Source organism: Apostichopus japonicus, chromosome 19, assembly GCF_037975245.1.
Source record: "Apostichopus japonicus isolate 1M-3 chromosome 19, ASM3797524v1, whole genome shotgun sequence".
Taxonomy (NCBI): Eukaryota; Metazoa; Echinodermata; class Holothuroidea; order Aspidochirotida; family Stichopodidae; genus Apostichopus; species Apostichopus japonicus.
In genome coordinates this window covers 9,813,154-9,839,755 of record NC_092579.1, presented here as the reverse complement: position 1 = coordinate 9,839,755, position 26,602 = coordinate 9,813,154, and the positions used below count along the sequence as shown (strand labels likewise).

Here is a 26,602-nt window from a genome sequence, read left to right as displayed (position 1 = left end):
CTGATTTTAGGAATTTAGAAAATCATCTTTTAAATTAACATCCTAAACAAACCCAAATAACTTCATTTTGTTTCATTAATTATTTTTACAAAAGAGTGATACTGAGCGATTCTGATACAACACCTCATGTTTGGTCTGTTGAGAAGGATTTGAGTGATCGACTTTGTCTAATAATTGACAAACTTTAAGCTTAATGTCCGAAGCTTCTTCTTAAGGATAGATTGAGTAGGGATATTGTTTGCCTGTTCCAGCTGTAGGGATGAGGGAGAAATTAAACAAGAAACTGATAAAGGAGAAAAAAAAAACTGATGAAGTACTTATCCTTAAAGGACAAGTAAGCTCTTGACCCCCTTTGTATGTATTATCTGATCCCAGTGCTAGATCACACTCTTATATCTGTCAATTGCTTATATACAAACTTATCCAATCACTCATCCACTTTTGACTTGTTGTACTTTCTTATCCAATCAAATATACAGAGAGATATATATGTACTAGGATGGCATTGACCGAACTCATTCCATCTATGAATATCAACCTTTCTTCATCTGCATCTACGCTCTTGGATGACATAAACGTCACAGACGCAACGCTATGTCTTATTCATATTTTAAAGGGGGAAGCATTGGAAAATGTACTATAGATGAGTGACTATACTATACGATCTCCTTCTCTCTTTCCTACCAAAGGATGTAGATTTAGAAGGAAATATTTCTGGATTGATTCTCTGTCATAAGATGAGTGGGGGAGAATTTTTGGCACACCCCATGATTGACAATTGTCTTGGCATTGATATTCTCTACTTACTCATATCACGATAAAAACGGAATCATTCATTCTTTGTTTAATTCATCATTATGCTAGAATCATGCTCTTTGTAGCATAAATCTGTAAGTCATATACACATACAAACACACATACACGCATATATATATATATATATATTTATATATATATATATTTATATATATATATATATATATATATATATATATATATATATTTATATATATATATATATATATATATATATATATATATATATATATATATATATATATATATATATATATAAATGTATATATATATCAGTCTGTTGGGTTTATTAACATATTCTTTGTGCGTCACCACATCACATTATTTGTGCATGACTTAGATGATGATAACATATTTCAGCGCGCTGCCAAAAGACATTGCATCCAATGCACTTAACCTGGTAAGAGAGGCAGGAGACATCATAAAAGTCTCATCAAACGTCAATTACATAAGTTTAATGTTTGCATACATTGTCGTCAACATGAAAGCACTGCAGGAACGATTGAGTGACTTAAATGTTATGTAAATATCTCTCCAGTTGGAAAAATACACGCAAATTGAATTGACATGATTTGAATATACTGGGTCACAGCTCTAGTCAATACACGAGGATCACGCGTGTGCTTTTGTAATTAACAACGTGCTCCATGTAGTATATATATGATATAGGGAGCATTTTCTTGGGTCCGGAAATAGATAAATAAGATGTTATAAATCCTCTTTATAACATATCATGCACAAAAGTGCCAAAAGAAAATTTTGCTTTACCGGCAGACATTTCTGAGTATAAGACGGAAATGATGAGTGATGATGATTAACAATTGGTTGCTTTTAAATAAATATCGTCAGCTACAATCTCACCTTTCTTAAGAATGCGTAAATTCATTTGTCAATTTGCTTCTATTTCGTTCCATTTCCTAAGTATTTCTTTCGTTTTTGCAGTCTCAGCAATTCGTAGGAGATCAAAACAAATGTCCCCACTTGGATCTCCAGCGAATGGCAAAATACGACACAAAGAGCCAAAAAAAAAAAAAAAAAAAAAAGTTATTGGATTTGTTTTCCTCTTCAGACCACGGTGTACACAGTTCATATATAGAGTCCTTTAACAGAACGAGAGACCAAAGTTTAAACTCATGTAGACCGCGAGTGTTTGCAATAATCTAAGTCTTCCAACTTTGGCGAATTATTTTCAATGCTTACGCCTTATTTTATGATTACCAACTAAATGGTTTTCTTGACATAATATCATTAATATCCACAGTTGTCTTTAAGCTTAGAAAAACTCCATCAGTATCGTTATGTTACAATTCTTAAAAATGTATGATTTCTTTTAAATTTAAATTTAACTAACATTCCATTGTTCCGATAGTGCACAGATTGCCCGACAATTGTATTACGTAATCGAGAGTATATATACTGTGTAGATAGAAATTACATGTCAAACGAAATGAATAGTTGTCGCTAATCGCCTACCGTGATAAAACAGTTTACCTTGTATTGCCCCATAAACTAAGTCGCCTAACCAGTGGCGTAGTCATACACACACTGTCACTGCTCAAGGGTGAGAGCTTGGGCTCCTCAAATGTTACTTCATCTAAACTTCGTAGACCCCTAACCATAAATAGATAAATGTTAAAGGCAGTGGGCTGTCAGTCATTTGTCTACTCGAAAAAAAAACAGTTGTTAGTATAATACGACAATCTAAATCATATGTGGCATGATGGCACTCATCCAATTATCCATGCAAGACATATCTGCCAATTGTGATCTTTTGGATTAAAATATCGCAGCCAATCCTGGGTGCGCATTGACATTGGGCTGGCCTGGTTCAACGAACCACCTGTTTGCTATGCCTCTGTGTTATGCCTCTGTGATATGCCTCTGTGCTATGCCTCTGTGCTATGCCTCTGTGCTATGCCTCTGTGCTATGCCTCTGTGCTATACCTCTGTGCTATGCCTCTGTGCTATGCATCTGTGCTATGCCTCTGTGCTATGCCTCTGTGCTATGCCTCTGTGATATGCCTCTGTGCTATACCTCTGTGCTATGCATCTGTGCTATGCCTCTGTGCTTAGACCTCTGTGCCTCGAACTATGTGCCTCGAACTCTGTGCCTAGAACTCTGTGCCTATAACTGTTCATAATTCTTTGTTCTTGTTGTTTTCAGATCCTTTTACGATGTTGACGCCTTCTCAGTATAGTACATCTGGTCTTACAGACAACATAACGAATTTGACCACCGATGCTGCGAGTGACGACGAAGCATGGCGTTTTGATGACGACATTCAGAGACGTCTTGTCGGAACAGGTCTTCTAATCGTATGCATCACGGGTATCATCGGAAACAGCTTGGTCATAGCTGCCGTATCTCTGACGCTAAAATTGCAGAATGTCACCAACGTCTTTGTTTGTAATCTCGCGGTTGGTGATCTACTGCACTGTATTATTTTGCCATTCATGGTCCATGATTTGTACCAGCCGTTAGACCTCGTCAATCCTAATCCACTTGTATGCGCCGTCAATGGCATCCTGACAGTTTTGTTCCTCTCTGTCAGTGTATTTTCTCACGCATTAATTGCAGTTACACGCTACATGATGATCACGCGACCACGGCGTGCATGTCAAGTTCTTTTTACTCCTTGCAGAATATTCACATTGCTGTTGCTAATCTGGACAGTCTCTTCTATAGATCCGATCGTTTCCCTTTCATCATCGTCTTCGTTGGGTTATAATCCAAAGTACGGCATCTGCTCAAGAGATATTCGAAACAAGTCCTCCGTTATTTTGAGTTCGGTGCGGTCGATTTACACTAATCTATTCAGTGTGGTCGTGGTGTTATTTTGTTACGCGAAGGTATTCTTCTTCGTTAAAAGGCACAACAACAGCACACTGAGAAGAATATTGACGTCATCATCTGGCGGCGGTTCCATTGTGTCGAGGAAAACTTTGGAAGAGACGATGGTCTTTGAAGATGTCAATACATCTGCGATTCGGGAAACGAAAATCGACAATGGAGAGGAGGGACAAAATGGGTATGTTATCAGTATGGCGGAAGCAGACCACCATGCAGACTCTAAAATTGATCCCGACGCTGGAGAAAGCGTACATAATGGAAAACTTAAAACAATATCTCATATGAATGCTGACTTAACGCATGACAACGACAAGATGCATGCAACAGTCAATAGAGACAGATTCGTTAACGACCTTTCATTTGCAGCCATTGCACCCGTCGAGAGTCAAGAAATCCATTCCGTCCACCAACCTGACATTGTTAATGATTCTCTGCTATCAGCTAAAGTTTTAAGCCATTCGAAACAGTCGACGGACAATTGTTTTGTGAAACCGACAGACGGAACCAAAAACGATGTATCAAATCAGTACATAAATAACGTCTTCACAGAACATGACGATGTCTGCCCACCCTCATGTAGTTGTAATGATGGATTATCCGTGACGTATAGCACGTGTCATGCTCCACATTGTAGTATTATAGTAGGAAGTCAGTTTAATTACTTTAATGGAAACGACCGTGAAAAGGCTAAGGGTAAAAGCAGAAAGGATAGTAGGAAGTTCAGTTGGCGATGGCGTTCTCGTAAATCACAAGACGGGCCGTCCGATAACAGGAAAGAGATTGATATCACTATGAAACTTTTCATAGTCGTATGTGTGTTCTTTGCTTGCATTTCACCTTACATCTTTTTTGTCAGTTTGAAAAGCTTAGAGAGGTTACTGCCATATGCGGCGTTATTACTTGCATCGAGTTCCTGTTTCAACCCAATCATTTATGGTTTAGCACATCCTCAGTTCCAAAGCGTTTTTTACCTATTGGTTTCTTGTCAAATATCAAAAATAAAGAAACCATCAAGATTATTGAAATGGCTTACAAAGTACAAAATTGTACCTGGACGACCAACATCAGCGTAAAGTGATTATCCGATATTATAGAAAAATGATGCTCAAAATAATTATTAATAATTATTCCACACTGCAAGATGGTAAATCCATATCAATATTTTGACATTATATATTGAGATTTATTTGATTGATATTGCAGTCCTATTTTCAATTATTAAATGTAACATGGAGAAGATCAAAAGTAATCATAAACTTAATATATTATCGTTCTTTTTAAAAATATGTTAATTTCTTTTCATGTCCGTCATGAAGAAATAGGAATGACACTGAAATTGCTAAATATCTGTTTTTATCATTACCAACAATCTTGTTTTTTTCATTCCTAGCAGCATGTAAAAAAAAACATCTACCATATATGTATCATAGGACGAGATAAAACATCTCCGTGAAGCTAGGGTAAGAAGAAATGATTGGAGATTGGAATTGAGCTAAATGTGGTTTTCAGTTTCTCAATTATTTGCCTTGTATGAAAAACTTGGATGATATGAATAAAGAGGTGATTGGCTGTTCGCGGTCTGTTGGCAGTTACATCAAATAACATCTAAATGGTCTGACTTTGTTGATTTACATATTTCACCTTTTGACTAAATAAATTATAAATATTGTACAACTTACCACTGTATTCGTCTCAACTTATTGACTTATATATGTTTTTTACTTTAAAAGGTTTTCCCGTTCAAGGACGTCAAACAGAGAATGCTATATATAAAACGCAAATTGGAATATTAACTTGTAACAGAATGACTTTCGTCAGCACTATATATTGTTAACGAATACATGTCCCACTTCACATTCTAATGTTTTAGCAAACTGGAATTCAAACATTTGTAAAAATCCTTATTGGAAACCATATCAAATATTTAAGCAAACAAACATGTTGCTAATTAAATTCAATCTGTAAACTCACTTTATGAAAAGGATTTTCTGGTGGCTTAAGTTGATTGCTTAGCAGAATTGTTCAATTTTTTCCTGAATCTATAGGTGAAACCTCATTCTCATATATAGTCGGGCGACGATATGAATTTTTCAGATTCTGTGATATTTTGTATATATCATCTGCGATTCTGGCAACAAGGTAATGGCTGATGTCATTAGGGCAAATCAACTAAAAATTGTCTCTATAATTTGTCAATCATTTTTCTTTCACAGACGAAAAGATTCGAAAGGGGAAAAAAGGGGAAAGAAAGAGATACATTTTTATGAATTCTAAGTACAGAGAACTTTGACAGCTAAGTATATATTAAAAATGAGTTTCAATGATAACCAATAAGAAGATTATAATAGATAGATAAACTTTTGAAAAGTATTTGCCAAGATAACATCATATATCCTCTACTGTGGTCCAACTTCCTGTTATAGTTGAAGGTTTAGCCAGTTAATATAGGTAACAACCCACCAACCATACACGAGTTAGGGGCAAGATAGTGAGATCGGGTTTTCAACTAGCAGTGTGGATTTTGTTTTCTCTTTCAATGTTAGTTTCAAATTGTTTTTCGTTTCACTAGAAAACCTTTTTCTACGGCCAGTATAAAATATATACAGCGAACACACAGACATCAAATACTTCAAATCGTGTTACGTAACAAGGTACCGGTATGCTAATGTATTCCTTCATACGACCTACTAGGAAGTGATATTTAGAACATTTATTCTGCCAAGAACTAAATTATGAAGGTAGCGAGTTGTTGCTTGTATCTCAACCATTTTGTGATTATTACAAAAGCGTATAAGGTTGAATCAATTCCGACAAAATCTTCCAAATCCGATTGTAGACTGATGCACGTAAAGCAATTCTCCAATATAAGGTGGCCATATTATATTGATATTGTAATATTGATTAAAGGAAGACATTTTGAGGGTCTCTGGCAGTGTTTTGGCGGTCATAAGATTTCAAATTAAAACAATTCAGAGAAGTTGTAAGCTTTCTGTATCTATAGGTGAATAAATCCTGGTTCTATCCTAAATCTACTAATTTCCCGCTTCGTTCTTGTCTGAGTGTGCCTCGTGCTGCATCCCCGAATTCCACATAGCCCTATATTCCTTTTGGAGATTCGAGACGCAACGGAACAATACGAACATGACGATATGTTTACTGGATACCATATTTCTTTTTCTGGCGCTCATATTTACCCGTTGCACTGGTCTGTATTGACCCATTTCTCATCAGACTGCCCCTTATTTACTTTTCAAAACAACAAGCGATATAGTAGGATGGTCAATTAGTGCGAGTGAAAACCGTTTTGCTTGTCTCTTTTTTCGAGTTACATTATATATTTTGACGTCTCCCAGGCTGATATTTCGAGAACTTAATCTTGGTTTGTCTGTTTTTTTTTCTGGAGAAATATGGTTTGGTTTGTCTGTTTTTCTTGAAGATATATATAATCGTTTGTTCTTTCGAGAAATATCAGGGTCTCCAAACTATATTCCCCGAAAATTGAGAGAAGTCAAATTCTGAAAAACAAACAGAGAGATGGCAAACTAAAACAGAGAAGCTACATACATTTCTCAAAATAATAGATTCACCAGACTTTTTGCAAATGTCATCAGAAGGCCATCGTACAAATTAAAGTCCATGGTGTTTGGACACTTTCATGGAAAATCTATGCCAACAGTATATATAGTCTAAGTTCCATATGCTAGGGCTAAAGCTCTTTTTGTAATAAACTGGTAGTGTTAATTTTTTAATTGTTAATGTTTAAATTAATGACATCTATTATAACCAAAGGGAAAGCATTCGTACTTTTCATACAGAACATTGCATCTTAATTACCCCATCAATTGAGTGAAAGGGTTAAGTAATTTTGGTGATAAAACGTAACCAGGCGATGGGCTGTAATTGAAACCCAATGAGTGGAATTCGAAGGATATGTATGGTATTTCGGATACTATATATCATCCAGCTAAACTTCAGGTTTCTTTTTTAGACAGTTGTATGACGTTTGTCAGTCTTTGGAGTGTTGATTAAAATCAATATTGTAATTGGAGAAACGTGACACTTCCATTTTTCTAGATTGCTTTGTTTTCAGGCCAGTTAATTAACTAAAAGAAAAAGAAAGTCAAATACTAAGAACGTCATCAATTTAAATTGATTTGATCGTTGGAAACACAGTATGGTATTGACCCGCCTCGACCATTTACCTCCGTTGATCCTTGTTGACCGTACGAGCAGGGTGGTAGGAAGCTACCTAAATGTTGGGGGGGGGGGGGCATAACATCAGAGGGGCACTTTCTCATTCCTACAAATATATACGGGATGCCATTTTAAAAATAGCATGTACAGACTAAAAATAAATAATTAAAATAAAATATTAACAAAGGCTTAAAATATCCAAAAGACAGTTCTTCATCAAAGGGGCACATTTTGCCAGTAGGGCACATTTGCTATTTTTGAAATAAAAGTGGAGAGGGGGCACGTGCCCCACGGCTCCTACCTACTTGCGTACGAGTGAGGTAGAACCGACTGGCTAGGTGGAACTCGAGACCGCGTTACCTAGTAACACCATTGCTTCTATGAGACCCCTTTCAAGCTGCGAATCAGTGGGACGAGAGGTTGTATGTCCCCACAGCTTTATCGTCAGTCGGGGAAAGACGGCCAGTTGCGAAAATTAGAGAATTTTGCCGAATTTTTGTTCCTCTTAGCCATCAAAATCGAGTTTGGCTGAAAAGAGACATTTGTCCGAATTTTGGGCGAATATTGAATTCTGGAATGAAAGAGATGTAACAAATTCCCCCTCTTATTAGTACATTCATAAAAACAAAATGAGTTTCGGAAAGAGTCATGTGTTTTGCAACAGCAACAGGCGCGTATCCAGGATTTTCTAACCCGGGGGGCGCGAATTACTATCTAAGCGGAGCGCCGCCATCGGTTGGCGCGCATCGTACAAGAAATTTTCTGGTTTTGATACCCCCCCAGATCACTGGAAATGGCACTTCTCAGGCTTGACAATGACCAACCAGATTTACACTTTTTGCCTGAGAACCAAGTTTTTCCCAATAGTCTTTTTTCCATCCATAACCTTTTTGAAGTTTGTCACCAGTCACAAATCATGTTCAACATCATCGCATGTCCTGTGGATCATTGCTTTTGTAGGTGATTCTACGTCGCGGCCGACAATATCCGTCAGCCCCACTTTTCAAGGTTTTAAGCCCGTTATTTGTTCAGAATTTGAAAATTCACGTTTCTCGTGATTAAACTCAATTCAAAACATACCCATAATGTTGCACAAAACTTCATCTATGGACAACCAATATAGAAAAACCCAAGGGCGGCAGAAGCACTTTTAATCTGGGGGGGGGGGGGAACCCCGGGCGATGACGTCTTTTGCCGATCTTTTACAGCAAGTGCCTACACAAGGAGCTGTAAGTATTAGTTAATCCACCTGATATCTCAGTCCATACAGTGGCGCGATGGCTCGGCGCACTGTACGAGCTGATGATCGAGACTCTCTTTTGCATCCGTGGTTCGAACCCCGGGTGATGACGTCTTTTGCCGATCTTTTACAGCAAGTGCCTACACGGGGAGCTGTAAGTATTAGTTAATCCACCTGATATCTCAGTCCATACAGTGGCGCGATGGCTCGGCGCACTGTACGAGCTGATGATCGAGACTCTCTTTTGCATCCGTGGTTCGAACCCCGGGCGATGACGTCTTTTGCCGATCTTTTACAGCAAGTGCCTACACGGGGAGCTGTAAGTATTAGTTAATCCGCCTGATATCTCAGTCCATACAGTGGCGCGATGGCTCGGCGCACTGTACGAGCTGATGATCGAGACTCTCTTTTGCATCCGTGGTTCGAACCCCGGGCGATGACGTCTTTTGCCGATCTTTTACAGCAAGTGCCTACACGGGGAGCTGTAAGTATTAGTTAATCCGCCTGATATCTCAGTCCATACAGTGGCGCGATGGCTCGGCGCACTGTACGAGCTGATGATCGAGACTCTCTTTTGCATCCGTGGTTCGAACCCCGGGCGATGACGTCTTTTGCCGATCTTTTACAGCAAGTGCCTACACGGGGAGCTGTAAGTATTAGTTAATCCGCCTGATATCTCAGTCCATACAGTGGCGCGATGGCTCGGCGCACTGTACGAGCTGATGATCGAGACTCTCTTTTGCATCCGTGGTTCGAACCCCGGGCGATGACGTCTTTTGCCGATCTTTTACAGCAAGTGCCTACACGGGGAGCTGTAAGTATTAGTTAATCCGCCTGATATCTCAGTCCATACAGTGGCGCGATGGCTCGGCGCACTGTACGAGCTGATGATCGAGACTCTCTTTTGCATCCGTGGTTCGAACCCCGGGCGATGACGTCTTTTGCCGATCTTTTACAGCAAGTGCCTACACGGGGAGCTGTAAGTATTAGTTAATCCGCCTGATATCTCAGTCCATACAGTGGCGCGATGGCTCGGCGCACTGTACGAGCTGATGATCGAGACTCTCTTTTGCATCCGTGGTTCGAACCCCGGGCGATGACGTCTTTTGCCGATCTTTTACAGCAAGTGCCTACACGGGGAGCTGTAAGTATTAGTTAATCCGCCTGATATCTCAGTCCATACAGTGGCGCGATGGCTCGGCGCACTGTACGAGCTGATGATCGAGACTCTCTTTTGCATCCGTGGTTCGAACCCCGGGCGATGACGTCTTTTGCCGATCTTTTACAGCAAGTGCCTACACGGGGAGCTGTAAGTATTAGTTAATCCGCCTGATATCTCAGTCCATACAGTGGCGCGATGGCTCGGCGCACTGTACGAGCTGATGATCGAGACTCTCTTTTGCATCCGTGGTTCGAACCCCGGGCGATGACGTCTTTTGCCGATCTTTTACAGCAAGTGCCTACACGGGGAGCTGTAAGTATTAGTTAATCCGCCTGATATCTCAGTCCATACAGTGGCGCGATGGCTCGGCGCACTGTACGAGCTGATGATCGAGACTCTCTTTTGCATCCGTGGTTCGAACCCCGGGCGATGACGTCTTTTGCCGATCTTTTACAGCAAGTGCCTACACGGGGAGCTGTAAGTATTAGTTAATCCGCCTGATATCTCAGTCCATACAGTGGCGCGATGGCTCGGCGCACTGTACGAGCTGATGATCGAGACTCTCTTTTGCATCCGTGGTTCGAACCCCGGGCGATGACGTCTTTTGCCGATCTTTTACAGCAAGTGCCTACACGGGGAGCTGTAAGTATTAGTTAATCCGCCTGATATCTCAGTCCATACAGTGGCGCGATGGCTCGGCGCACTGTACGAGCTGATGATCGAGACTCTCTTTTGCATCCGTGGTTCGAACCCCGGGCGATGACGTCTTTTGCCGATCTTTTACAGCAAGTGCCTACACGGGGAGCTGTAAGTATTAGTTAATCCGCCTGATATCTCAGTCCATACAGTGGCGCGATGGCTCGGCGCACTGTACGAGCTGATGATCGAGACTCTCTTTTGCATCCGTGGTTCGAACCCCGGGCGATGACGTCTTTTGCCGATCTTTTACAGCAAGTGCCTACACGGGGAGCTGTAAGTATTAGTTAATCCGCCTGATATCTCAGTCCATACAGTGGCGCGATGGCTCGGCGCACTGTACGAGCTGATGATCGAGACTCTCTTTTGCATCCGTGGTTCGAACCCCGGGCGATGACGTCTTTTGCCGATCTTTTACAGCAAGTGCCTACACGGGGAGCTGTAAGTATTAGTTAATCCGCCTGATATCTCAGTCCATACAGTGGCGCGATGGCTCGGCGCACTGTACGAGCTGATGATCGAGACTCTCTTTTGCATCCGTGGTTCGAACCCCGGGCGATGACGTCTTTTGCCGATCTTTTACAGCAAGTGCCTACACGGGGAGCTGTAAGTATTAGTTAATCCGCCTGATATCTCAGTCCATACAGTGGCGCGATGGCTCGGCGCACTGTACGAGCTGATGATCGAGACTCTCTTTTGCATCCGTGGTTCGAACCCCGGGCGATGACGTCTTTTGCCGATCTTTTACAGCAAGTGCCTACACGGGGAGCTGTAAGTATTAGTTAATCCGCCTGATATCTCAGTCCATACAGTGGCGCGATGGCTCGGCGCACTGTACGAGCTGATGATCGAGACTCTCTTTTGCATCCGTGGTTCGAACCCCGGGCGATGACGTCTTTTGCCGATCTTTTACAGCAAGTGCCTACACGGGGAGCTGTAAGTATTAGTTAATCCGCCTGATATCTCAGTCCATACAGTGGCGCGATGGCTCGGCGCACTGTACGAGCTGATGATCGAGACTCTCTTTTGCATCCGTGGTTCGAACCCCGGGCGATGACGTCTTTTGCCGATCTTTTACAGCAAGTGCCTACACGGGGAGCTGTAAGTATTAGTTAATCCGCCTGATATCTCAGTCCATACAGTGGCGCGATGGCTCGGCGCACTGTACGAGCTGATGATCGAGACTCTCTTTTGCATCCGTGGTTCGAACCCCGGGCGATGACGTCTTTTGCCGATCTTTTACAGCAAGTGCCTACACGGGGAGCTGTAAGTATTAGTTAATCCGCCTGATATCTCAGTCCATACAGTGGCGCGATGGCTCGGCGCACTGTACGAGCTGATGATCGAGACTCTCTTTTGCATCCGTGGTTCGAACCCCGGGCGATGACGTCTTTTGCCGATCTTTTACAGCAAGTGCCTACACGGGGAGCTGTAAGTATTAGTTAATCCGCCTGATATCTCAGTCCATACAGTGGCGCGATGGCTCGGCGCACTGTACGAGCTGATGATCGAGACTCTCTTTTGCATCCGTGGTTCGAACCCCGGGCGATGACGTCTTTTGCCGATCTTTTACAGCAAGTGCCTACACGGGGAGCTGTAAGTATTAGTTAATCCGCCTGATATCTCAGTCCATACAGTGGCGCGATGGCTCGGCGCACTGTACGAGCTGATGATCGAGACTCTCTTTTGCATCCGTGGTTCGAACCCCGGGCGATGACGTCTTTTGCCGATCTTTTACAGCAAGTGCCTACACGGGGAGCTGTAAGTATTAGTTAATCCGCCTGATATCTCAGTCCATACAGTGGCGCGATGGCTCGGCGCACTGTACGAGCTGATGATCGAGACTCTCTTTTGCATCCGTGGTTCGAACCCCGGGCGATGACGTCTTTTGCCGATCTTTTACAGCAAGTGCCTACACGGGGAGCTGTAAGTATTAGTTAATCCGCCTGATATCTCAGTCCATACAGTGGCGCGATGGCTCGGCGCACTGTACGAGCTGATGATCGAGACTCTCTTTTGCATCCGTGGTTCGAACCCCGGGCGATGACGTCTTTTGCCGATCTTTTACAGCAAGTGCCTACACGGGGAGCTGTAAGTATTAGTTAATCCGCCTGATATCTCAGTCCATACAGTGGCGCGATGGCTCGGCGCACTGTACGAGCTGATGATCGAGACTCTCTTTTGCATCCGTGGTTCGAACCCCGGGCGATGACGTCTTTTGCCGATCTTTTACAGCAAGTGCCTACACGGGCAGCTGTAAGTATTAGTTAATCCGCCTGATATCTCAGTCCATACAGTGGCGCGATGGCTCGGCGCACTGTACGAGCTGATGATCGAGACTCTCTTTTGCATCCGTGGTTCGAACCCCGGGCGATGACGTCTTTTGCCGATCTTTTACAGCAAGTGCCTACACGGGCAGCTGTAAGTATTAGTTAATCCGCCTGATATCTCAGTCCATACAGTGGCGCGATGGCTCGGCGCACTGTACGAGCTGATGATCGAGACTCTCTTTTGCATCCGTGGTTCGAACCCCGGGCGATGACGTCTTTTGCCGATCTTTTACAGCAAGTGCCTACACGGGCAGCTGTAAGTATTAGTTAATCCGCCTGATATCTCAGTCCATACAGTGGCGCGATGGCTCGGCGCACTGTACGAGCTGATGATCGAGACTCTCTTTTGCATCCGTGGTTCGAACCCCGGGCGATGACGTCTTTTGCCGATCTTTTACAGCAAGTGCCTACACGGGCAGCTGTAAGTATTAGTTAATCCGCCTGATATCTCAGTCCATACAGTGGCGCGATGGCTCGGCGCACTGTACGAGCTGATGATCGAGACTCTCTTTTGCATCCGTGGTTCGAACCCCGGGCGATGACGTGTTTTGCCGATCTTTTACAGCAAGTGCCTACACGGGGAGCTGTAAGTATTAGTTAATCCGCCTGATATCTCAGTCCATACAGTGGCGCGATGGCTCGGCGCACTGTACGAGCTGATGATCGAGACTCTCTTTTGCATCCGTGGTTCGAACCCCGGGCGATGACGTGTTTTGCCGATCTTTTACAGCAAGTGCCTACACGGGGAGCTGTAAGTATTAGTTAATCCGCCTGATATCTCAGTCCATACAGTGGCGCGATGGCTCGGCGCACTGTACGAGCTGATGATCGAGACTCTCTTTTGCATCCGTGGTTCGAACCCCGGGCGATGACGTCTTTTGCCGATCTTTTACAGCAAGTGCCTACACGGGGAGCTGTAAGTATTAGTTAATCCGCCTGATATCTCAGTCCATACAGTGGCGCGATGGCTCGGCGCACTGTACGAGCTGATGATCGAGACTCTCTTTTGCATCCGTGGTTCGAACCCCGGGCGATGACGTCTTTTGCCGATCTTTTACAGCAAGTGCCTACACGGGGAGCTGTAAGTATTAGTTAATCCACCTAATATCTCAGTCCATACAGTGGCGCGATGGCTCGGCGCACTGTACGAGCTGATGATCGAGACTCTCTTTTGCATCCGTGGTTCGAACCCCGGGCGATGACGTCTTTTGCCGATCTTTTACAGCAAGTGCCTACACGGGGAGCTGTAAGTATTAGTTAATCCACCTAATATCTCAGTCCATACAGTGGCGCGATGGCTCGGCGCACTGTACGAGCTGATGATCGAGACTCTCTTTTGCATCCGTGGTTCGAACCCCGGGTGATGACGTCTTTTGCCGATCTTTTACAGCAAGTGCCTACACGGGGAGCTGTAAGTATTAGTTAATCCACCTAATATCTCAGTCCATACAGTGGCGCGATGGCTCGGCGCACTGTACGAGCTGATGATCGAGACTCTCTTTTGCATCCGTGGTTCGAACCCCGGGTGATGACGTCTTTTGCCGATCTTTTACAGCAAGTGCCTACACGGGGAGCTGTAAGTATTAGTTAATCCACCTAATATCTCAGTCCATACAGTGGCGCGATGGCTCGGCGCACTGTACGAGCTGATGATCGAGACTCTCTTTTGCATCCGTGGTTCGAACCCCCGGGTGATGACGTCTTTTGCCGATCTTTTACAGCAAGTGCCTACACGGGGAGCTGTAAGTATTAGTTAATCCACCTAATATCTCAGTCCATACAGTGGCGCGATGGCTCGGCGCACTGTACGAGCTGATGATCGAGACTCTCTTTTGCATCCGTGGTTCGAACCCCCGGGTGATGACGTCTTTTGCCGATCTTTTACAGCAAGTGCCTACACGGGGAGCTGTAAGTATTAGTTAATCCACCTAATATCTCAGTCCATACAGTGGCGCGATGGCTCGGCGCACTGTACGAGCTGATGATCGAGACTCTCTTTTGCATCCGTGGTTCGAACCCCGGGTGATGACGTCTTTTGCCGATCTTTTACAGCAAGTGCCTACACGGGGAGCTGTAAGTATTAGTTAATCCACCTAATATCTCAGTCCATACAGTGGCGCGATGGCTCGGCGCACTGTACGAGCTGATGATCGAGACTCTCTTTTGCATCCGTGGTTCGAACCCCGGGTGATGACGTCTTTTGCCGATCTTTTACAGCAAGTGCCTACACGGGGAGCTGTAAGTATTAGTTAATCCACCTAATATCTCAGTCCATACAGTGGCGCGATGGCTCGGCGCACTGTACGAGCTGATGATCGAGACTCTCTTTTGCATCCGTGGTTCGAACCCCGGGTGATGACGTCTTTTGCCGATCTTTTACAGCAAGTGCCTACACGGGGAGCTGTAAGTATTAGTTAATCCACCTAATATCTCAGTCCATACAGTGGCGCGATGGCTCGGCGCACTGTACGAGCTGATGATCGAGACTCTCTTTTGCATCCGTGGTTCGAACCCCGGGTGATGACGTCTTTTGCCGATCTTTTACAGCAAGTGCCTACACGGGGAGCTGTAAGTATTAGTTAATCCACCTAATATCTCAGTCCATACAGTGGCGCGATGGCTCGGCGCACTGTACGAGCTGATGATCGAGACTCTCTTTTGCATCCGTGGTTCGAACCCCGGGTGATGACGTCTTTTGCCGATCTTTTACAGCCAGTGCCTACACGGGGAGCTGTAAGTATTAGTTAATCCACCTAATATCTCAGTCCATACAGTGGCGCGATGGCTCGGCGCACTGTACGAGCTGATGATCGAGACTCTCTTTTGCATCCGTGGTTCGAACCCCGGGTGATGACGTCTTTTGCCGATCTTTTACAGCCAGTGCCTACACGGGGAGCTGTAAGTATTAGTTAATCCACCTAATATCTCAGTCCATACAGTGGCGCGATGGCTCGGCGCACTGTACGAGCTGATGATCGAGACTCTCTTTTGCATCCGTGGTTCGAACCCCGGGTGATGACGTCTTTTGCCGATCTTTTACAGCCAGTGCCTACACGGGGAGCTGTAAGTATTAGTTAATCCACCTAATATCTCAGTCCATACAGTGGCGCGATGGCTCGGCGCACTGTACGAGCTGATGATCGAGACTCTCTTTTGCATCCGTGGTTCGAACCCCGGGTGATGACGTCTTTTGCCGATCTTTTACAGCCAGTGCCTACACGGGGAGCTGTAAGTATTAGTTAATCCACCTAATATCTCAGTCCATACAGTGGCGCGATGGCTCGGCGCACTGTACGAGCTGATGATCGAGACTCTCTTTTGCATCCGTGGTTCGAACCCCGGGTGATGACGTCTTTTGCCGATCTTTTACAGCCAGTGCCTACACGGGGAGCTGTAAGTATTAGTTAATCCACCTAATATCTCAGTCCATACAGTGGCGCGATGGCTCGGCGCACTGTACGAGCTGATGATCGAGACTCTCTTTTGCATCCGTGGTTCGAACCCCGGGTGATGACGTCTTTTGCCGATCTTTTACAGCCAGTGCCTACACGGGGAGCTGTAAGTATTAGTTAATCCACCTAATATCTCAGTCCATACAGTGGCGCGATGGCTCGGCGCACTGTACGAGCTGATGATCGAGACTCTCTTTTGCATCCGTGGTTCGAACCCCGGGTGATGACGTCTTTTGCCGATCTTTTACAGCCAGTGCCTACACGGGGAGCTGTAAGTATTAGTTAATCCACCTAATATCTCAGTCCATACAGTGGCGCGATGGCTCGGCGCACTGTACGAGCTGATGATCGAGACTCTCTTTTGCATCCGTGGTTCGAACCCCGGGTGATGACGTCTTTTGCCGATCTTTTACAGCCAGTGCCTACACGGGGAGCTGTAAGTATTAGTTAATCCACCTAATATCTCAGTCCATACAGTGGCGCGATGGCTCGGCGCACTGTACGAGCTGATGATCGAGACTCTCTTTTGCATCCGTGGTTCGAACCCCGGGTGATGACGTCTTTTGCCGATCTTTTACAGCCAGTGCCTACACGGGGAGCTGTAAGTATTAGTTAATCCACCTAATATCTCAGTCCATACAGTGGCGCGATGGCTCGGCGCACTGTACGAGCTGATGATCGAGACTCTCTTTTGCATCCGTGGTTCGAACCCCGGGTGATGACGTCTTTTGCCGATCTTTTACAGCCAGTGCCTACACGGGGAGCTGTAAGTATTAGTTAATCCACCTAATATCTCAGTCCATACAGTGGCGCGATGGCTCGGCGCACTGTACGAGCTGATGATCGAGACTCTCTTTTGCATCCGTGGTTCGAACCCCGGGTGATGACGTCTTTTGCCGATCTTTTACAGCCAGTGCCTACACGGGGAGCTGTAAGTATTAGTTAATCCACCTAATATCTCAGTCCATACAGTGGCGCGATGGCTCGGCGCACTGTACGAGCTGATGATCGAGACTCTCTTTTGCATCCGTGGTTCGAACCCCGGGTGATGACGTCTTTTGCCGATCTTTTACAGCCAGTGCCTACACGGGGAGCTGTAAGTATTAGTTAATCCACCTAATATCTCAGTCCATACAGTGGCGCGATGGCTCGGCGCACTGTACGAGCTGATGATCGAGACTCTCTTTTGCATCCGTGGTTCGAACCCCGGGTGATGACGTCTTTTGCCGATCTTTTACAGCCAGTGCCTACACGGGGAGCTGTAAGTATTAGTTAATCCACCTAATATCTCAGTCCATACAGTGGCGCGATGGCTCGGCGCACTGTACGAGCTGATGATCGAGACTCTCTTTTGCATCCGTGGTTCGAACCCCGGGTGATGACGTCTTTTGCCGATCTTTTACAGCCAGTGCCTACACGGGGAGCTGTAAGTATTAGTTAATCCACCTAATATCTCAGTCCATACAGTGGCGCGATGGCTCGGCGCACTGTACGAGCTGATGATCGAGACTCTCTTTTGCATCCGTGGTTCGAACCCCGGGTGATGACGTCTTTTGCCGATCTTTTACAGCCAGTGCCTACACGGGGAGCTGTAAGTATTAGTTAATCCACCTAATATCTCAGTCCATACAGTGGCGCGATGGCTCGGCGCACTGTACGAGCTGATGATCGAGACTCTCTTTTGCATCCGTGGTTCGAACCCCGGGTGATGACGTCTTTTGCCGATCTTTTACAGCCAGTGCCTACACGGGGAGCTGTAAGTATTAGTTAATCCACCTAATATCTCAGTCCATACAGTGGCGCGATGGCTCGGCGCACTGTACGAGCTGATGATCGAGACTCTCTTTTGCATCCGTGGTTCGAACCCCGGGTGATGACGTCTTTTGCCGATCTTTTACAGCCAGTGCCTACACGGGGAGCTGTAAGTATTAGTTAATCCACCTAATATCTCAGTCCATACAGTGGCGCGATGGCTCGGCGCACTGTACGAGCTGATGATCGAGACTCTCTTTTGCATCCGTGGTTCGAACCCCGGGTGATGACGTCTTTTGCCGATCTTTTACAGCCAGTGCCTACACGGGGAGCTGTAAGTATTAGTTAATCCACCTAATATCTCAGTCCATACAGTGGCGCGATGGCTCGGCGCACTGTACGAGCTGATGATCGAGACTCTCTTTTGCATCCGTGGTTCGAACCCCGGGTGATGACGTCTTTTGCCGATCTTTTACAGCCAGTGCCTACACGGGGAGCTGTAAGTATTAGTTAATCCACCTAATATCTCAGTCCATACAGTGGCGCGATGGCTCGGCGCACTGTACGAGCTGATGATCGAGACTCTCTTTTGCATCCGTGGTTCGAACCCCGGGTGATGACGTCTTTTGCCGATCTTTTACAGCCAGTGCCTACACGGGGAGCTGTAAGTATTAGTTAATCCACCTAATATCTCAGTCCATACAGTGGCGCGATGGCTCGGCGCACTGTACGAGCTGATGATCGAGACTCTCTTTTGCATCCGTGGTTCGAACCCCGGGTGATGACGTCTTTTGCCGATCTTTTACAGCCAGTGCCTACACGGGGAGCTGTAAGTATTAGTTAATCCACCTAATATCTCAGTCCATACAGTGGCGCGATGGCTCGGCGCACTGTACGAGCTGATGATCGAGACTCTCTTTTGCATCCGTGGTTCGAACCCCGGGTGATGACGTCTTTTGCCGATCTTTTACAGCCAGTGCCTACACGGGGAGCTGTAAGTATTAGTTAATCCACCTAATATCTCAGTCCATACAGTGGCGCGATGGCTCGGCGCACTGTACGAGCTGATGATCGAGACTCTCTTTTGCATCCGTGGTTCGAACCCCGGGTGATGACGTCTTTTGCCGATCTTTTACAGCCAGTGCCTACACGGGGAGCTGTAAGTATTAGTTAATCCACCTAATATCTCAGTCCATACAGTGGCGCGATGGCTCGGCGCACTGTACGAGCTGATGATCGAGACTCTCTTTTGCATCCGTGGTTCGAACCCCGGGTGATGACGTCTTTTGCCGATCTTTTACAGCCAGTGCCTACACGGGGAGCTGTAAGTATTAGTTAATCCACCTAATATCTCAGTCCATACAGTGGCGCGATGGCTCGGCGCACTGTACGAGCTGATGATCGAGACTCTCTTTTGCATCCGTGGTTCGAACCCCGGGTGATGACGTCTTTTGCCGATCTTTTACAGCCAGTGCCTACACGGGGAGCTGTAAGTATTAGTTAATCCACCTAATATCTCAGTCCATACAGTGGCGCGATGGCTCGGCGCACTGTACGAGCTGATGATCGAGACTCTCTTTTGCATCCGTGGTTCGAACCCCGGGTGATGACGTCTTTTGCCGATCTTTTACAGCCAGTGCCTACACGGGGAGCTGTAAGTATTAGTTAATCCACCTAATATCTCAGTCCATACAGTGGCGCGATGGCTCGGCGCACTGTACGAGCTGATGATCGAGACTCTCTTTTGCATCCGTGGTTCGAACCCCGGGTGATGACGTCTTTTGCCGATCTTTTACAGCCAGTGCCTACACGGGGAGCTGTAAGTATTAGTTAATCCACCTAATATCTCAGTCCATACAGTGGCGCGATGGCTCGGCGCACTGTACGAGCTGATGATCGAGACTCTCTTTTGCATCCGTGGTTCGAACCCCGGGTGATGACGTCTTTTGCCGATCTTTTACAGCCAGTGCCTACACGGGGAGCTGTAAGTATTAGTTAATCCACCTAATATCTCAGTCCATACAGTGGCGCGATGGCTCGGCGCACTGTACGAGCTGATGATCGAGACTCTCTTTTGCATCCGTGGTTCGAACCCCGGGTGATGACGTCTTTTGCCGATCTTTTACAGCCAGTGCCTACACGGGGAGCTGTAAGTATTAGTTAATCCACCTAATATCTCAGTCCATACAGTGGCGCGATGGCTCGGCGCACTGTACGAGCTGATGATCGAGACTCTCTTTTGCATCCGTGGTTCGAACCCCGGGTGATGACGTCTTTTGCCGATCTTTTACAGCCAGTGCCTACACGGGGAGCTGTAAGTATTAGTTAATCCACCTAATATCTCAGTCCATACAGTGGCGCGATGGCTCGGCGCACTGTACGAGCTGATGATCGAGACTCTCTTTTGCATCCGTGGTTCGAACCCCGGGTGATGACGTCTTTTGCCGATCTTTTACAGCCAGTGCCTACACGGGGAGCTGTAAGTATTAGTTAATCCACCTAATATCTCAGTCCATACAGTGGCGCGATGGCTCGGCGCACTGTACGAGCTGATGATCGAGACTCTCTTTTGCATCCGTGGTTCGAACCCCGGGTGATGACGTCTTTTGCCGATCTTTTACAGCCAGTGCCTACACGGGGAGCTGTAAGTATTAGTTAATCCACCTAATATCTCAGTCCATACAGTGGCGCGATGGCTCGGCGCACTGTACGAGCTGATGATCGAGACTCTCTTTTGCATCCGTGGTTCGAACCCCGGGTGATGACGTCTTTTGCCGATCTTTTACAGCCAGTGCCTACACGGGGAGCTGTAAGTATTAGTTAATCCACCTAATATCTCAGTCCATACAGTGGCGCGATGGCTCGGCGCACTGTACGAGCTGATGATCGAGACTCTCTTTTGCATCCGTGGTTCGAACCCCGGGTGATGACGTCTTTTGCCGATCTTTTACAGCCAGTGCCTACACGGGGAGCTGTAAGTATTAGTTAATCCACCTAATATCTCAGTCCATACAGTGGCGCGATGGCTCGGCGCACTGTACGAGCTGATGATCGAGACTCTCTTTTGCATCCGTGGTTCGAACCCCGGGTGATGACGTCTTTTGCCGATCTTTTACAGCCAGTGCCTACACGGGGAGCTGTAAGTATTAGTTAATCCACCTAATATCTCAGTCCATACAGTGGCGCGATGGCTCGGCGCACTGTACGAGCTGATGATCGAGACTCTCTTTTGCATCCGTGGTTCGAACCCCGGGTGATGACGTCTTTTGCCGATCTTTTACAGCCAGTGCCTACACGGGGAGCTGTAAGTATTAGTTAATCCACCTAATATCTCAGTCCATACAGTGGCGCGATGGCTCGGCGCACTGTACGAGCTGATGATCGAGACTCTCTTTTGCATCCGTGGTTCGAACCCCGGGTGATGACGTCTTTTGCCGATCTTTTACAGCCAGTGCCTACACGGGGAGCTGTAAGTATTAGTTAATCCACCTAATATCTCAGTCCATACAGTGGCGCGATGGCTCGGCGCACTGTACGAGCTGATGATCGAGACTCTCTTTTGCATCCGTGGTTCGAACCCCGGGTGATGACGTCTTTTGCCGATCTTTTACAGCCAGTGCCTACACGGGGAGCTGTAAGTATTAGTTAATCCACCTAATATCTCAGTCCATACAGTGGCGCGATGGCTCGGCGCACTGTACGAGCTGATGATCGAGACTCTCTTTTGCATCCGTGGTTCGAACCCCGGGTGATGACGTCTTTTGCCGATCTTTTACAGCCAGTGCCTACACGGGGAGCTGTAAGTATTAGTTAATCCACCTAATATCTCAGTCCATACAGTGGCGCGATGGCTCGGCGCACTGTACGAGCTGATGATCGAGACTCTCTTTTGCATCCGTGGTTCGAACCCCGGGTGATGACGTCTTTTGCCGATCTTTTACAGCCAGTGCCTACACGGGGAGCTGTAAGTATTAGTTAATCCACCTAATATCTCAGTCCATACAGTGGCGCGATGGCTCGGCGCACTGTACGAGCTGATGATCGAGACTCTCTTTTGCATCCGTGGTTCGAACCCCGGGTGATGACGTCTTTTGCCGATCTTTTACAGCCAGTGCCTACACGGGGAGCTGTAAGTATTAGTTAATCCACCTAATATCTCAGTCCATACAGTGGCGCGATGGCTCGGCGCACTGTACGAGCTGATGATCGAGACTCTCTTTTGCATCCGTGGTTCGAACCCCGGGTGATGACGTCTTTTGCCGATCTTTTACAGCCAGTGCCTACACGGGGAGCTGTAAGTATTAGTTAATCCACCTAATATCTCAGTCCATACAGTGGCGCGATGGCTCGGCGCACTGTACGAGCTGATGATCGAGACTCTCTTTTGCATCCGTGGTTCGAACCCCGGGTGATGACGTCTTTTGCCGATCTTTTACAGCCAGTGCCTACACGGGGAGCTGTAAGTATTAGTTAATCCACCTAATATCTCAGTCCATACAGTGGCGCGATGGCTCGGCGCACTGTACGAGCTGATGATCGAGACTCTCTTTTGCATCCGTGGTTCGAACCCCGGGTGATGACGTCTTTTGCCGATCTTTTACAGCCAGTGCCTACACGGGGAGCTGTAAGTATTAGTTAATCCACCTAATATCTCAGTCCATACAGTGGCGCGATGGCTCGGCGCACTGTACGAGCTGATGATCGAGACTCTCTTTTGCATCCGTGGTTCGAACCCCGGGTGATGACGTCTTTTGCCGATCTTTTACAGCCAGTGCCTACACGGGGAGCTGTAAGTATTAGTTAATCCACCTAATATCTCAGTCCATACAGTGGCGCGATGGCTCGGCGCACTGTACGAGCTGATGATCGAGACTCTCTTTTGCATCCGTGGTTCGAACCCCGGGTGATGACGTCTTTTGCCGATCTTTTACAGCCAGTGCCTACACGGGGAGCTGTAAGTATTAGTTAATCCACCTAATATCTCAGTCCATACAGTGGCGCGATGGCTCGGCGCACTGTACGAGCTGATGATCGAGACTCTCTTTTGCATCCGTGGTTCGAACCCCGGGTGATGACGTCTTTTGCCGATCTTTTACAGCCAGTGCCTACACGGGGAGCTGTAAGTATTAGTTAATCCACCTAATATCTCAGTCCATACAGTGGCGCGATGGCTCGGCGCACTGTACGAGCTGATGATCGAGACTCTCTTTTGCATCCGTGGTTCGAACCCCGGGTGATGACGTCTTTTGCCGATCTTTTACAGCCAGTGCCTACACGGGGAGCTGTAAGTATTAGTTAATCCACCTAATATCTCAGTCCATACAGTGGCGCGATGGCTCGGCGCACTGTACGAGCTGATGATCGAGACTCTCTTTTGCATCCGTGGTTCGAACCCCGGGTGATGACGTCTTTTGCCGATCTTTTACAGCCAGTGCCTACACGGGGAGCTGTAAGTATTAGTTAATCCACCTAATATCTCAGTCCATACAGTGGCGCGATGGCTCGGCGCACTGTACGAGCTGATGATCGAGACTCTCTTTTGCATCCGTGGTTCGAACCCCGGGTGATGACGTCTTTTGCCGATCTTTTACAGCCAGTGCCTACACGGGGAGCTGTAAGTATTAGTTAATCCACCTAATATCTCAGTCCATACAGTGGCGCGATGGCTCGGCGCACTGTACGAGCTGATGATCGAGACTCTCTTTTGCATCCGTGGTTCGAACCCCGGGTGATGACGTCTTTTGCCGATCTTTTACAGCCAGTGCCTACACGGGGAGCTGTAAGTATTAGTTAATCCACCTAATATCTCAGTCCATACAGTGGCGCGATGGCTCGGCGCACTGTACGAGCTGATGATCGAGACTCTCTTTTGCATCCGTGGTTCGAACCCCGGGTGATGACGTCTTTTGCCGATCTTTTACAGCCAGTGCCTACACGGGGAGCTGTAAGTATTAGTTAATCCACCTAATATCTCAGTCCATACAGTGGCGCGATGGCTCGGCGCACTGTACGAGCTGATGATCGAGACTCTCTTTTGCATCCGTGGTTCGAACCCCGGGTGATGACGTCTTTTGCCGATCTTTTACAGCCAGTGCCTACACGGGGAGCTGTAAGTATTAGTTAATCCACCTAATATCTCAGTCCATACAGTGGCGCGATGGCTCGGCGCACTGTACGAGCTGATGATCGAGACTCTCTTTTGCATCCGTGGTTCGAACCCCGGGTGATGACGTCTTTTGCCGATCTTTTACAGCCAGTGCCTACACGGGGAGCTGTAAGTATTAGTTAATCCACCTAATATCTCAGTCCATACAGTGGCGCGATGGCTCGGCGCACTGTACGAGCTGATGATCGAGACTCTCTTTTGCATCCGTGGTTCGAACCCCGGGTGATGACGTCTTTTGCCGATCTTTTACAGCCAGTGCCTACACGGGGAGCTGTAAGTATTAGTTAATCCACCTAATATCTCAGTCCATACAGTGGCGCGATGGCTCGGCGCACTGTACGAGCTGATGATCGAGACTCTCTTTTGCATCCGTGGTTCGAACCCCGGGTGATGACGTCTTTTGCCGATCTTTTACAGCCAGTGCCTACACGGGGAGCTGTAAGTATTAGTTAATCCACCTAATATCTCAGTCCATACAGTGGCGCGATGGCTCGGCGCACTGTACGAGCTGATGATCGAGACTCTCTTTTGCATCCGTGGTTCGAACCCCGGGTGATGACGTCTTTTGCCGATCTTTTACAGCCAGTGCCTACACGGGGAGCTGTAAGTATTAGTTAATCCACCTAATATCTCAGTCCATACAGTGGCGCGATGGCTCGGCGCACTGTACGAGCTGATGATCGAGACTCTCTTTTGCATCCGTGGTTCGAACCCCGGGTGATGACGTCTTTTGCCGATCTTTTACAGCCAGTGCCTACACGGGGAGCTGTAAGTATTAGTTAATCCACCTAATATCTCAGTCCATACAGTGGCGCGATGGCTCGGCGCACTGTACGAGCTGATGATCGAGACTCTCTTTTGCATCCGTGGTTCGAACCCCGGGTGATGACGTCTTTTGCCGATCTTTTACAGCCAGTGCCTACACGGGGAGCTGTAAGTATTAGTTAATCCACCTAATATCTCAGTCCATACAGTGGCGCGATGGCTCGGCGCACTGTACGAGCTGATGATCGAGACTCTCTTTTGCATCCGTGGTTCGAACCCCGGGTGATGACGTCTTTTGCCGATCTTTTACAGCCAGTGCCTACACGGGGAGCTGTAAGTATTAGTTAATCCACCTAATATCTCAGTCCATACAGTGGCGCGATGGCTCGGCGCACTGTACGAGCTGATGATCGAGACTCTCTTTTGCATCCGTGGTTCGAACCCCGGGTGATGACGTCTTTTGCCGATCTTTTACAGCCAGTGCCTACACGGGGAGCTGTAAGTATTAGTTAATCCACCTAATATCTCAGTCCATACAGTGGCGCGATGGCTCGGCGCACTGTACGAGCTGATGATCGAGACTCTCTTTTGCATCCGTGGTTCGAACCCCGGGTGATGACGTCTTTTGCCGATCTTTTACAGCCAGTGCCTACACGGGGAGCTGTAAGTATTAGTTAATCCACCTAATATCTCAGTCCATACAGTGGCGCGATGGCTCGGCGCACTGTACGAGCTGATGATCGAGACTCTCTTTTGCATCCGTGGTTCGAACCCCGGGTGATGACGTCTTTTGCCGATCTTTTACAGCCAGTGCCTACACGGGGAGCTGTAAGTATTAGTTAATCCACCTAATATCTCAGTCCATACAGTGGCGCGATGGCTCGGCGCACTGTACGAGCTGATGATCGAGACTCTCTTTTGCATCCGTGGTTCGAACCCCGGGTGATGACGTCTTTTGCCGATCTTTTACAGCCAGTGCCTACACGGGGAGCTGTAAGTATTAGTTAATCCACCTAATATCTCAGTCCATACAGTGGCGCGATGGCTCGGCGCACTGTACGAGCTGATGATCGAGACTCTCTTTTGCATCCGTGGTTCGAACCCCGGGTGATGACGTCTTTTGCCGATCTTTTACAGCCAGTGCCTACACGGGGAGCTGTAAGTATTAGTTAATCCAC

At 46.7% G+C, this 26,602-nt stretch overlaps 1 protein-coding gene across 1 annotated transcript in view; it reads left to right on the top strand.

Moving 5' to 3' along the window:
- LOC139960386 (uncharacterized) overlaps positions 1-5,345 on the top strand; it is a 30,371-nt gene extending 25,026 nt beyond the window's left edge. The window contains exon 2 of the mRNA XM_071958721.1: positions 2,981-5,345. Within this exon, the coding sequence (XP_071814822.1) occupies positions 2,992-4,740 (1,749 nt within the window). The 5' untranslated portion in view covers positions 2,981-2,991 and the 3' untranslated portion in view covers positions 4,741-5,345. The remainder of the gene's footprint in view (positions 1-2,980) is intronic.
- Positions 5,346-26,602: the final 21,257 nt, after the last annotated feature.